This window comes from Monocercomonoides exilis, assembly GCF_001643675.1.
Source record: "Monocercomonoides exilis strain PA203 chromosome Unknown scaffold24-1337568, whole genome shotgun sequence".
Taxonomy (NCBI): Eukaryota; Preaxostyla; order Oxymonadida; family Polymastigidae; genus Monocercomonoides; species Monocercomonoides exilis.
In genome coordinates, this window is record NW_027150569.1 from 4,502 (window position 1) to 17,763 (window position 13,262).

Sequence of the window (13,262 nt, forward strand, 5' to 3'; positions counted from 1 at the left end):
AGGCGCTCCCCACTCTCTCCGAGCCGGAAGGAACGCGCTGCGCGCTGCCCTAGGCTCTTTTCAGTCATTTCACTGAAATAACCGAATTTTTCATATTATTTTTGCGGGGCGGGGAGGGCGCGGTGAGTGGTGTGGCCTGCTGTGCAGGCCACAGGAGCCAGGGAGCTATCAACACAAATTTTGTAATTTTTATCGAAAAGAAAAACACACTCTATTTGGTGTTGAGTGATATTTCGGGTGAGAGGGCCCTTCAGAGAGAAAAGACCTTCTCAGCCGAAATAAACACAAAACTTACACTCAAAACACATGCAGAGTGTGTGTGAATGGGGGAGAGAGTGATAGGACAGCGTTGCAAGGCGCTCCCCACTCTCTCCGAGCCGGAAGGAACGCGCTGCGCGCTGCCCTAGGCTCAGTCATTTCACTGAAATAACCGAATTTTTCATATTATTTTTTGCGGGGCGGGGAGGGCGGGAGTGGTGTGGCCTGCTGTGCAGGCCACAGGAGCCAGGGAGCTATCAACACAAATTTTGTAATTTTTATCGAAAAGAAAAACACACTCTATTTGGTGTTGAGTGATATTTCGGGTGAGAGGGCCCTTTCAGAGAGAAAAGACCTTCTCAGCCGAAATAAACACAAAACTTACACTCAAAACACATGCAGAGTGTGTGTGAATGGGGGAGAGAGTGATAGGACAGCGTTGCAAGGCGCTCCCCACTCTCTCCGAGCCGGAAGGAACGCGCTGCGCGCTGCCCTAGGCTCTTTTCAGTCATTTCACTGAAATAACCGAATTTTTCATATTATTTTTGCGGGGCGGGGAGGGCGCGGTGAGTGGTGTGGCCTGCTGTGCAGGCCACAGGAGCCAGGGAGCTATCAACACAAATTTTGTAATTTTTATCGAAAAAGAAAAACACACTCTATTTGGTGTTGAGTGATATTTCGGGTGAGAGGGCCCTTTCAGAGAGAAAAGACCTTCTCAGCCGAAATAAACACAAAACTTACACTCAAAACACATGCAGAGTGTGTGTGAATGGGGGAGAGAGTGATAGGACAGCGTTGCAAGGCGCTCCCCACTCTCTCCGAGCCGGAAGGAACGCGCTGCGCGCTGCCCTAGGCTCTTTTCAGTCATTTCACTGAAATAACCGAATTTTTCATATTATTTTTGCGGGGCGGGGAGGGCGCGGTGAGTGGTGTGGCCTGCTGTGCAGGCCACAGGAGCCAGGGAGCTATCAACACAAATTTTGTAATTTTTATCGAAAAAGAAAAACACACTCTATTTGGTGTTGAGTGATATTTCGGGTGAGAGGGCCCTTTCAGAGAGAAAAGACCTTCTCAGCCGAAATAAACACAAAACTTACACTCAAAACACATGCAGAGTGTGTGTGAATGGGGAGAGAGTGATAGGACAGCGTTGCAAGGCGCTCCCCACTCTCTCCGAGCCGGAAGGAACGCGCTGCGCGCTGCCCTAGGCTCTTTTCAGTCATTTCACTGAAATAACCGAATTTTTCATTATTTTTTGCGGGGCGGGGAGGGCGCGGTGAGTGGTGTGGCCTGCTGTGCAGGCCACAGGAGCCAGGGAGCTATCAACACAAATTTTGTAATTTTTATCGAAAAAGAAAAACACACTCTATTTGGTGTTGAGTGATATTTCGGGTGAGAGGCCCTTTCAGAGAGAAAAGACCTTCTCAGCCGAAATAAACACAAAACTTACACTCAAAACACATGCAGAGTGTGTGTGAATGGGGAGAGAGTGATAGGACAGCGTTGCAAGGCGCTCCCCACTCTCTCCGAGCCGGAAGGAACGCGCTGCGCGCTGCCCTAGGCTCTTTTCAGTCATTTCACTGAAATAACCGAATTTTTCATATTATTTTTTGCGGGGCGGGGAGGGCGCGGTGAGTGGTGTGGCCTGCTGTGCAGGCCACAGGAGCCAGGGAGCTATCAACACAAATTTTGTAATTTTTATCGAAAAAGAAAAACACACTCTATTTGGTGTTGAGTGATATTTCGGGTGAGAGGGCCCTTTCAGAGAGAAAAGACCTTCTCAGCCGAAATAAACACAAAACTTACACTCAAAACACATGCAGAGTGTGTGTGAATGGGGGAGAGAGTGATAGGACAGCGTTGCAAGGCGCTCCCACTCTCTCCGAGCCCGAAGGAACGCGCTGCGCGCTGCCCTAGGCTCTTTTCAGTCATTTCACTGAAATAACCGAATTTTTCATATTATTTTTGCGGGGCGGGGAGGGCGCGGTGAGTGGTGTGGCCTGCTGTGCAGGCCACAGGAGCCAGGAGCTATCAACACAAATTTTGTAATTTTTATCGAAAAAGAAAAACACACTCTATTTGGTGTTGAGTGATATTTCGGGTGAGAGGGCCCTTTCAGAGAGAAAAGACCTTCTCAGCCGAAATAAACACAAAACTTACACTCAAAACACATGCAGAGTGTGTGTGAATGGGGGGAGAGAGTGATAGGACAGCGTTGCAAGGCGCTCCCCACTCTCTCCGAGAGCCGAAGGAACGCTGCGCGCTGCCCTAGGCTCTTTTCAGTCATTTCACTGAAATAACCGAATTTTTCATATTATTTTTTGCGGGGCGGGGAGGGCGCGGTGAGTGGTGTGGCCTGCTGTGCAGGCCACAGGAGCCAGGGAGCTATCAACACAAATTTTGTAATTTTTATCGAAAAAGAAAAACACACTCTATTTGGTGTTGAGTGATATTTCGGGTGAGAGGGCCCTTTCAGAGAGAAAAGACCTTCTCAGCCGAAATAAACACAAAACTTACACTCAAAACACATGCAGAGTGTGTGTGAATGGGAGAGAGTGATAGGACAGCGTTGCAAGGCGCTCCCCTACCCTCTCCGAGCCGGAACCCGAACGCTGCGCGCTGCCCTAGGCTCTTTTCAGTCATTTCACTGAAATAACCGAATTTTTCATATTATTTTTTTTTGCGGGGCGGGGAGGGCGCGGTGAGTGGTGTGGCCTGCTGTGCAGGCCACAGGAGCCAGGGAGCTATCAACACAAATTTTGTAATTTTTATCGAAAAAGAAAAACACACTCTATTTGGTGTTGAGTGATATTTCGGGTGAGAGGGCCCTTTCAGAGAGAAAAGACCTTCTCAGCCGAAATAAACACAAAACTTACACTCAAAACACATGCAGAGTGTGTGTGAATGGGGGAGAGAGTGATAGGACAGCGTTGCAAGGCGCTCCCCACTCTCTCCGAGCCGAAGTCACGTCGCTTCGCACAAAATGCTCGCTTCGCTCGCATTTCGTGCTCGCTCCTTAGACTTTTGCTCGTCGAGCTTAGGGGAGCGCTATTAGTTTCAATTTTTAATTTTTTGATTTATATTTTTTTAAATTTTTATTTTTAAAATTATATTTTTTTAAAAATATTTTTTCATAAAAATTATCAAAAATCCCTTAATTGTTTTTTATAATATTTATTGATGTTTTTTTCATTCATTCTTTAGCAAACAATCACACTCATGTGAATATTCATTAAACACAGTCACTATCTTTCACTGAACGTTTGCAACGTTGTAAATAATCGTATGCTTTTCTTCTTTCTCTTTGGATGTCATAATTATTCAAAATCTGTTTAGCTGTTCATTCCGAAATTGTTATGACACAACAGATGAATATTAATGTGCACTAATGTTTAACAATAGACAGCAAACATTGTCCTTTCTGTTTCTTCCTTTCTCCGTCTTCCGTAAATGCTTCTTCTTTTATATTTCCTCGAACAAAATGCCTTTGATCTTCAATGTTTGTTTGCTTTAGCAATTATCATTGCATTTCACAGCTGCATAATTCTTTTCCAAATGAATGTACTTTTTCATTTTGCTTTCATAACTGAAAAATGCTTTAAATACAATTCTATTTTTTTCATACGCTTTTCTTAATTACAATTTTGATCATCAAATTAAAATGAATCAACACTTCGAAACAAATGTTGAATGCAAACCATTCCTAGTCATATTGAAACTATCGGTTCGAGTGACATAAAAATAAAATCAATCATAACAATATTTTCAATGAATTGTTTTCCAATTTGTACAAACTTTTAATTCAAAATAATAATTCCTTAAAATATGGCTAACATTCATTTCGCTCATATGTATAAATTTGCTTATTATAATCAAACATTCAGCTCATCTTTCATTAACATTTTCGATATCATTCAAGGTCCCGTATATGACCAAACAAATTCGAATAAATGGTTCAAAACAAAATAAAATGCTCATTCTTTTAATAAAATTTATTTTTTTTCCAAAATGTTTACCAAATAAAGTGAAATCAATTTCCTTCACAACTTTAATATGTTTTCACATAAAAATTGCGTCATGAAAATAATCACATTTGAAATTAAACAAAAAACTTCAAACCTTTCCTTTATTCTTCAACAGTTTTATCATAGACTTCTTTCTGTTCAATTGCTAAATCCTCTTTGCTGCGAAAAGCTAATCTCCTCCATTTTCATCGAACAATTTTTGAAAATTATTCAACTTTTTCATCACTTAACGAAAAGCTGCAACACGTTCTCCATTTCTTAGATATTTCCATCAATAATCCATCAAAAAAATTGATCTGTTCAAAAGTCAATCTCCGTTTATTAGTTTTAAAGTTTCAGTTTTTTCCTCATTGAAATCATTGCAATTTTATTTCTTCCTTTATTCATGCTTCTTCCAATAAATAAGTTTGATTCATATTGTCTAATTCTTCATTTGTTTAATATGTTATTTCATTCCACAATATCGATGCACATTACATCCTTGTAAAGGATTATTATTGTTGTTTAATAATCAAAGCTTATTTCATTATATGGAAGAAAACAAAATAAAAAATCATCATCATTTATGAAACAACAGAAATAAAATCCATTCAAACTCCTGCTAACAATAAATAAATCTTCTTCTGTTCGACAAAAAATGAATTTCTAATAGCTTTCGATTCATAGAGAAGAAATCATCAAATTGATACAAAGTTCAAAAGAATATTTTCGAATTTGAAAACTAATTAATAAGGAAAATTAGAGATATCAGAATAGATGATATTTTGTTGAGATTTTTTCATTCAAAGATAAAATAGACGTTTTTTTTATGATTTATAAGAAATAAAAACAAAACTTCAATTGAAAGAATTAAGCACACTATTCACTTTCATGATTTGAAACAGCAAACAATTTTCAAGAGGAAATTGTTGTTTAGGATAAAACTTTCTTTCTTCAAGCGATCATATCCATTATTCAACGTTGAATTCAATTATTTCTATCTTGTTGGTTGCCAAAATTTTTCGAGTTCAAAAAGGAACCTCTTCCACTCTGATCAAAAATTAGCATCCATTTTCTCTTTTTCTGTGAATGTTATAAGTGGATCATGAACAAATTCAGGATTTTTCAAATTGTTCGTTTATTTACCAAACAAATAGAGTTCTTCTATTTTACAAAGGAAATAAATGATAGTCAATGAGTGCTTCACCAGCATTTAGATGTTTTATTTTTTTCATTTCACGTTTGGCACTACAAATCGCGGTGTTTAATGATTATGAAGAATTCAATCCTTTCACTTTTCCTTTCAATTTCTATTTGTGAGATTCTGATCATCGTAAGAAAATTGCCACAATGTAATAAGAATAAACAAATGAATGAAAACAATTTATGAAATCTTTTCAATTTGTTGAATCTTTCACAGCTAAAGATTGCCATATGTTTCAATGAATGCGTGGATTTATCATTTGCATCATTGAACCCAAGACTTTCCAATCACCTTTTTTTTGCAAGCTTTGATTGAACATGTCAAATTTCCTTGTTTTCAATGTTATTTATTGAAATTTTGATTCACGTTATCCAATTAAGATAAATATCCATTTATTCCTTTTTATTTGTAATTTTCATGTTGAAGTTATTTCTATATTAATAAAAATAAGGAAATTGACTATGAAATACTATTTTTTCCAAATAAAAAACTCCATTCCTTCTTATATGAACTTTTTCCAATTGCAGAAAATTCCTATAAAAGTTCTTGATTAAATCTGAATTTCTGAGTCATACAAATTTTGGTGATGTTAACAAACATTATGCATCATCGGTCATGCAATGTTCATCGTTGTCAAATTCACTTGAAGGCATATGGCACACGTGTTGTTTTCTTTAATCTGAATTTTTTTCTGAGCGCAATGTTCATTCATCTGATCACTTCATTTTTTCTGTTGCACCTCTTTCGTCATTCACAATCAACCCAGTTTTGTTTTCCTCCATTATTCTTTTCATCATACATTATCATTCGCATTTTTTGCTGTTGAAAGAATCAGTTGGGCAGCTCTGAAGATTTTTCTGTTTTGTAAATGTTTCATAATTCGAATGTGCTTTCAAGGAATTTAAATCTTCATTCGTTTCAAAGAAAAGGTTTGAATGATATCATTTGTTAATTATCTCACAAACAAAGCATTTTTAACCTCTTCATTGTCATTATCAAACGTTTTTCAAATTTGAAACTGACATTTTTAATTGCAATCTTCCAGATTAAATTCATGTTTGAAAAGAACAATTCAAATTTTCAAAAACGTGAGCTGATTGTTGAAGTTTGTGAACTGAGCAACGTAGAAAATTTATGGATTTTTTTCAGTTCGAATGAAATGAGAATCAAGAATCATACTGTGAATTTGCTAGATTATTCAAACGTTTCATTTGATCATGATTGTAATCCCTAACAGTTTGCTTTTTTTTCTTTTTCCTTCAACTTGTTTTCAATGACATATTCTTCATATTTTGACATCTTTTTGTGAAATTGTAATTCGCTTGATTCTTCGTTATATTGATGATTCTATCTCTGCAAGAATTCCACGTTCTGTCTGTCAGTTTCTTGCTTATTTCCTGGAACGGTTTATGTTGCAGGAACATTTTCATCAGTATTTTGTCTTCTTGAACAGTCCATCTGCGTCTGCTTTTGGTTCCCATTACGGCATTGACCGGACGATTCTCCCTCAAAAGCACTTTCCTTTTCGGCTTTTTAAAGATAAGCCTTTTATCACCGTTCAGATAATCTTTTATTCCTTCAATATAAATTTTGACAGCTGAAGTCACATTTTTATCAATCAACAAAGTCTTTAAGATCTCTTCTCTTGAAAGTTTCATTACCGACTCTTTCGAAGAATATTGAACATTTCGTTCATGAAGAAACGCTCTCGCTGCCATTCTGTTTAATCTTGTTACACAACTGTAAGGGTAGTGCTGTTCACTGCAGGCTGCCTTTATTATCTCAAGCACATAAAAATCGAACGAAGAAATGATGGAGCTTTCTGTCCAAGATGGTTCTTTCATTTCAATATTGTGGTAAACTTTGGGATGCGTGAGTGATTCATCGAAATACTCATCTGATTCTAACAATTCCTTTGGAAGAACTAATCTATTGGACACGATAGTTGACTTTTCCACTTCCTTGATGTAATCCCATTGTGATGGTGAACCTGTCATCCAATTGCCCACTAATGCTGTTGCTTCAATCACTGATTCTCTTTGTTTTGTATCTTTCCCTCCTTTCATCAGCGCAGAACACATAAAACCGGACCTGAAGGAATGAAATCCGAATAACCTTTCTGGATATCCCGCCATTGATGCTCTCTTTTGCAATCGTACCCTCATTGCTCCTTTTCTGAGATTCCACAGTTTTTGATATTCCAATTCCTTCAGATCCCATTTATTGAATCGAGTCAATGATAAGCCGTACTCTTCTGTTAAGAATTGCTCCAACCACCAGATTACATTCATGTTGTTTTTTTCCGCAATATTCCCTTCAATCGTCACGCAATGGTCGTCTCCGCTTGCGGTCTTGGTGCATTCCAAATTGAACGTAACCTTTACGAAAGTTGTGTTAGGCATTGAAACAACTCTGATTATATCCTTCAGTTTGATTTGACTGCAAGTCTGTGCTCGAGCGCCAGTAGACATAGCGAATAAAAACAGAGAGGCTTCGCGTGGTTTCTCTATGACCCAATCTGGATAGCAGTCTAATATCCACTGCAAATCCGAAACAATTAAAGGATGCTTCTGCCATTTTGTAACATCATTTTCATGAAGAGATGTGGGAAGTCCTTTCTTTCTTCTTTTCTCCTTGTAAATCAGTATCTCGTTCTCTGCTCTTGAGACCTTCAGTTTGACTTTACTGCTAACAGGTTCACCAGTTCGTGTTTCAGAAATAGCATACAAGGCATACTTAATACTTCCACAAACTGTTTCAAATGAATATCCCACGGCAATTCCAAGTAATTTTATAAAACCGTACATTGCATCTGGCTGCAATGGCCAAGCTTGCTTATGGAAGGATTTGCAATAATCTATATACATACGAAAAGCCCACAAATGAGATTTAATTGTTTCTTCCTTAAATGGCAGACCTTCTTCTGTGTATGGAGTCAATTCTTCTTTTGAAAATGTTCTCAGCACATCAGAGAACAACGTTGGAGAGTCATATACGTATCTGGGAGATGAAAGAGCAGAATTTGAATAAGAAGAAGCTTGTGGAAGAGGAGATAAATCTTTTGTGTTCATTTTGCCATATAAATCGTTTAAGCTTTTGACTATCCGAAAGTTTTCATCAAATGTGTCAATATCCTTGATTGATTCTTTTTTTTGCTCCAACTGCTTTAATTTTTGTTCCACAATAACATGATGCTCTTCATCATCCAATACACATTTTTTACGTAACTTCAATATCCTGCATTGATTGGAAGACACGTTCACCATCTTTGCCTTCACCTTCCTTTTTTTCTGAACATTTGAAACATTCAATTCTTCCTTTTGGCGTTCTGTTGCTTTTGAATCATTTTGCTCCTTCTCCAGATCTTTGCAACTGAAAGAACATGTTGTTTCGGTTTCTGAATCGATGTCACTATGATGAATGTCATCGTTTGTTTGTTCATTTTCTTCTTCGAAAGAAAAGCTATCAGTTTCATCTGCATTCCATTCATCAAGCCTTGAAAGCTTTTCCAAGCAAATTGATTTTGCTTTCCTCATAGTCACAGAACTGTCAAATGATTCCAAACAGCAATTTTTTTGAGATGTTTCTTTGTCATTATTTTTTTCACAGTTATCAATGCAATTATGTGAAGATTGTGTGCAGTCATCGAAGTCATTAGAAAAAATCCTTTCTTCAGAAGATGAACTTGAAGAACTTGCTGAACTTGCAGAGACACTTGCACTTTTCAACCCCTGCCAATTGACTGATTCACAATCCGAAATAACAGAACTTGTTGCTGTTGATTTTCTCCTCCATTTTGTTTTTGATCTTAATCCAATCTTTGGCTTTCTTGACTTTGTTCTTTTGTTTGTTGTGATTTCCTCAATTTGCTCCTCCTCAATATTAGTTGATTCCAAGTAACTTAAACAATTCTCAGTAAGGTTTTCTTTTTTTGAAACATGAAGCGGTCTAGGATATGGAGATTTGTGCGCATAAGAAGTCAAATGATCCAATGATTGTTGAACCGGTAATTCCTTCAGTGTTGAAGAATAAAAATCCAGCTTTGGAATTTCTTCTCCATTCGTCAATTCCAAAAGCCATCTTGTTATTGAAGATTCTTTCACTTCTTCCTCTTCCTCAGCTTCTTTTTTCTTTTTCCTTTGCCACTCGAAACTTCGAAAAGAGGTCGCACGGCCTGTAAAGCATTGGAGCTGATATGACTTCTTTGTAGATCTGCTGGGTTGCCGACTCTCTCAAAGGGCTCATAGGAATGTTGATTGATGTTGTGCGAGAAGGAGAAAATGGAGGAGAAAATGGAGGAGAAAGTGGAGGAGAAAGCGGGGTCGAAGGAGGAGGTGTGAAGAATCCAGGCTGAGAGGGAGATAATATTGCTCCATCGAGTTCATCAGTTTCTTTGTTTCTTTCAAGCGCGCCTTGTTTCCTTTGACAGAGAAGCTCTTAAAATATATAAAACGAATAATAAAAATGCAGATCATATGTTAATGATAACAAACTGTTGAATTTTTTCCCTGTTGTGCTATCATAATCAGAAAAGTTATATTGTTTATTTGATGCATATAACATAGATACACAAACAATTTTCTTCTATGTCTGATAAAGCTTTGCATTCAATTTCGTTTCTATCAAAATGAAACAAGTCTTCGTGTTATTTGCAGATCGAATCACATATTATTCCAATTGTTTCTTCAAAACTATTAGCTTTTGTTCTTCAGTTAAGAAAACTAATTGATTCATAGATATTCAAAAGAGATTCTCAGTTTTTTGTGTTTATATGCATTGTTTATCAGAAAAATCAAATAAACAAAATTGCTTTTCATGAAAGTGATTATCAGTGAAACGAAAATAAAAAGTGTTGATAAATGTTAAAACGTATTGAAATGAAGATATTTGCCGAGGTTAATTTCTCGTTTGCCTTCAAATGATTGAGATTATATCAATACCGTTTTATTGTTACAAAATCAAAATGAAAAAGAAATAAAACAATTTCAAACATAAGTGATCATTATTTTTGGATTCAAACAAATGACGAAAAGGATTGTTGGATTCCATTCTGCAGTTACGAAACACAAAAAGACTTTGTCATTTTTGAGCATATTTGGAAAATTAATTATATTTGGGATCATGAATTGTTCAAAGGAAAAAAAATGAAGTTTTTTTTGAAAATTCAAATGAAAATATTAATTAACAAGAATTATTAAAAATTGTACAGCTATTAAAAAACGGTATTTTCTTGTGGCAAATACTCATCTAACCACACCTATAACCCTAACCTAGTTTGATATCATATGATGTTAATTTCATTAAAAATACTTGCAAAAAAGTGCAAAATCGCCTTGCAGTTGTGTTCTGCCTTGGTTACCCCTAACCCTAACCCTAACCCTAACCCTAACCCTAAGCAAGATGATTAGATGCAGCTAAACGAAAGAAGAGAATTCTGTGAATGGAAATGGAATGGAATCTTGAAATGTTTCTTCTTCTTCTTCTTCTTCTTCCTCATCATCATCATCTTCTTCTTCTTCTTCTTCCGAACAGTCAGAAGTGAATTCTACACAAGAAGGAGCCGAAAAAGAGGAAATAGATAAAATCATTGAAGACTTCAAAAGAAAACATGCGCCGCGTCGCTGCTTCCTGTGATCCTTCCGCCACAAGAAGCAACCCTTCAGAATTCATCTTATGTGCCTCAAAGAGAAAGACAGTGAAAAAGCAATCAAAATTCAACACAAACCTTTTTGACTCATTCAATTGCTGGCATCGGCACAGGAAGAGGAACATCTCCTTCTTCATTGCCCAATGAATCTTTTCTTTCTCTTCCTCAGTCATCTTCTTCTCCCTCTCCTTCTTCTTCCTCTTCCTCTTCCTCCTCTTCATCTTCCTCATCTTCTCCAGCAGTAACTGACTCCTCTCCCCACCCCAAACCACATCATCGCTTTGAGATTGCCATGGCTCGCCGCATAAGAGCTATGCACCCTCTCCTCCGCCGAAGCTATCTCAACCGCTGTGCACAAGTGGCTGCTGTTTCTGGTGCTTCACGTTCTTTTTCCTCTTCCTCTTCCTCCTCCTCGTTGCTTCGCTCTTCTAGAAACAGATTTCTGACAGGAGAAGAGCAGCAGATGAGGAGGATGAGGCAGCAGTTCGGAAGAAGAAGGAAAAGACAATATTTTATTCTCCCTCCCGATGTATTTGAGGCGCTTCCGCTGTTTGCAGAGTTTCGGATGGTGGAGCGGTATACGGAGAATCTGGAGAAGAGGAAGAGAGAAAGAGAGAGAGCGAAGGAAAGAGAGAGAGAAGCAAGGAACGAGAGAAGAGAGGAGAGAAGAATAAGAAAACTGATTAAGATGAGGAAGGCATTGAAATCTGCAAATGATGAAAATAACAATGATGATGAAAACGAAAACGAAATTAAAATTGAGAAAACGACAGTTTTTTACAAGTTTGAAGAGATTATTTGCAGAAAACTATATAAAATGAAGAAAGTGAATGCCTTTCCGACAGCTCCATCATCAGTGATGAAGAAGAGCGAAGAGAGAAGAGACACAAACAGAGAGAGAAACAGAGGCTGATGCGAAGGTATTACCAGGCGCTTGAGCTTCAGCGTGATTCTGTTGTGAATGAAGTGCTTTTAATGGTCAGACCAAACCTGCTGCTTTCTCCGACGCCGATTGATGAATCGATTAAAAGACCTGGAATGAGTGTGCATGCAACTAAAAGTGAGGGGGATGGCAAAGAAGATGAGAAAGAAGAGAAAGAAGCAACGAACTTTAGAAATGGAAATGGAAACAAGGAAGAAGTTGAAGGCGATGAAGATAGCACGAAAGATGAGGAAGAAGAAGAAGATGATGATGATTCGAACAACGACGAAAACGAAGAAGTGATTTTGGAGGATTCAATGAACAATCCCAAATCAGTTGTTTCAAAAGGAAAGAAAATAAAACATTTATCAAAATCCAAAAATAATAATAACAAAATGAAGAATAAGAAGAAAGCAAAAGTTTGCAACTTGACGGGAATAGACGAAGACGAAGAAGACGACATTCGAGAGAAGAGGCTGCGGGAGATTCTGACAGCGTTCCGAAGAAGAGAAGAAGAGTTTGACGACGACGATTGGTGGGGCATAAGCTCAGGGGATGGATGGCTGCATGAAGAGGACAATGCAGACGATGAGAGTATTCTGAAGCTGATGAGCTATGAGAATGTGGTGAATGTTGGGGGAATTCTATCAGATGACGAATCAACTGACAGCTTAGAAAGCGATGTCAGTGAAAAAGAAGGAGCATACTACGATGATGAGAATGATACTGAAATAAAACAAAGCATTTCCATGAAAAAGAAAGGAATAGAAAATAACGAAGCTCAAGAAAGTGTTGAAGATCTTCCTAAGAAAGACAATAAAAAAACAGAAAAGAATTCAAAAACAAAAGAATCTTTTCAAAACAACAAAAAAGACGAAATGCATTTTGATGAGCCAAAGCCAGAGCCTCTTTCATCGCAAGCTCAGCAAAAACAGCAGCAACAACCACAACAACAGAACACAACAGCAAATACCTCTCCAACGCCATCGCCTTCTCCACAGCCTAAGCAATATACTTCAGGAAGAGGCGCCTTTGAAACGATACACCTCACGAGAGGGAAGCGAATGGACGGCGGATGGAGAGGTGTTGGAAGGAGGGAGTTGATTGTGAACACCAAAGATATGTGTATAGGGATTGGAGTGAAAGGTGCATTAACGATATCTCTGTCACCTGCTGTTGGATGTGGAGGATAAGGGGTTGCGTTGGGTGTGATGTGGATGAAGAATT

The 13,262-nt window shown here is 37.9% G+C and overlaps 2 protein-coding genes across 2 annotated transcripts; one reads left to right on the forward strand and one right to left on the reverse strand.

Annotated features, from left to right (window-relative positions):
- Positions 1-6,725: 6,725 nt before the first annotated feature.
- Positions 6,726-9,002, reverse strand: MONOS_7977 (uncharacterized protein; the record flags this gene model as incomplete). The annotated part of the gene is made up of 1 exon (XM_067878345.1): positions 6,726-9,002. The coding sequence occupies one exon, from the start codon at positions 9,000-9,002 to the stop codon at positions 6,726-6,728; it is 2,277 nt and encodes a 758-aa protein (XP_067726751.1).
- A 2,403-nt stretch (positions 9,003-11,405) lies between these two features.
- MONOS_17607 (uncharacterized protein) lies at positions 11,406-13,228 on the forward strand (the record flags this gene model as incomplete). Its single annotated transcript, XM_067870542.1, has 2 exons — positions 11,406-11,896; positions 11,971-13,228. The coding sequence occupies 2 exons, from the start codon at positions 11,406-11,408 to the stop codon at positions 13,226-13,228; spliced, it is 1,749 nt and encodes a 582-aa protein (XP_067726752.1).
- Between the last annotated feature and the right edge of the window lie 34 nt (positions 13,229-13,262).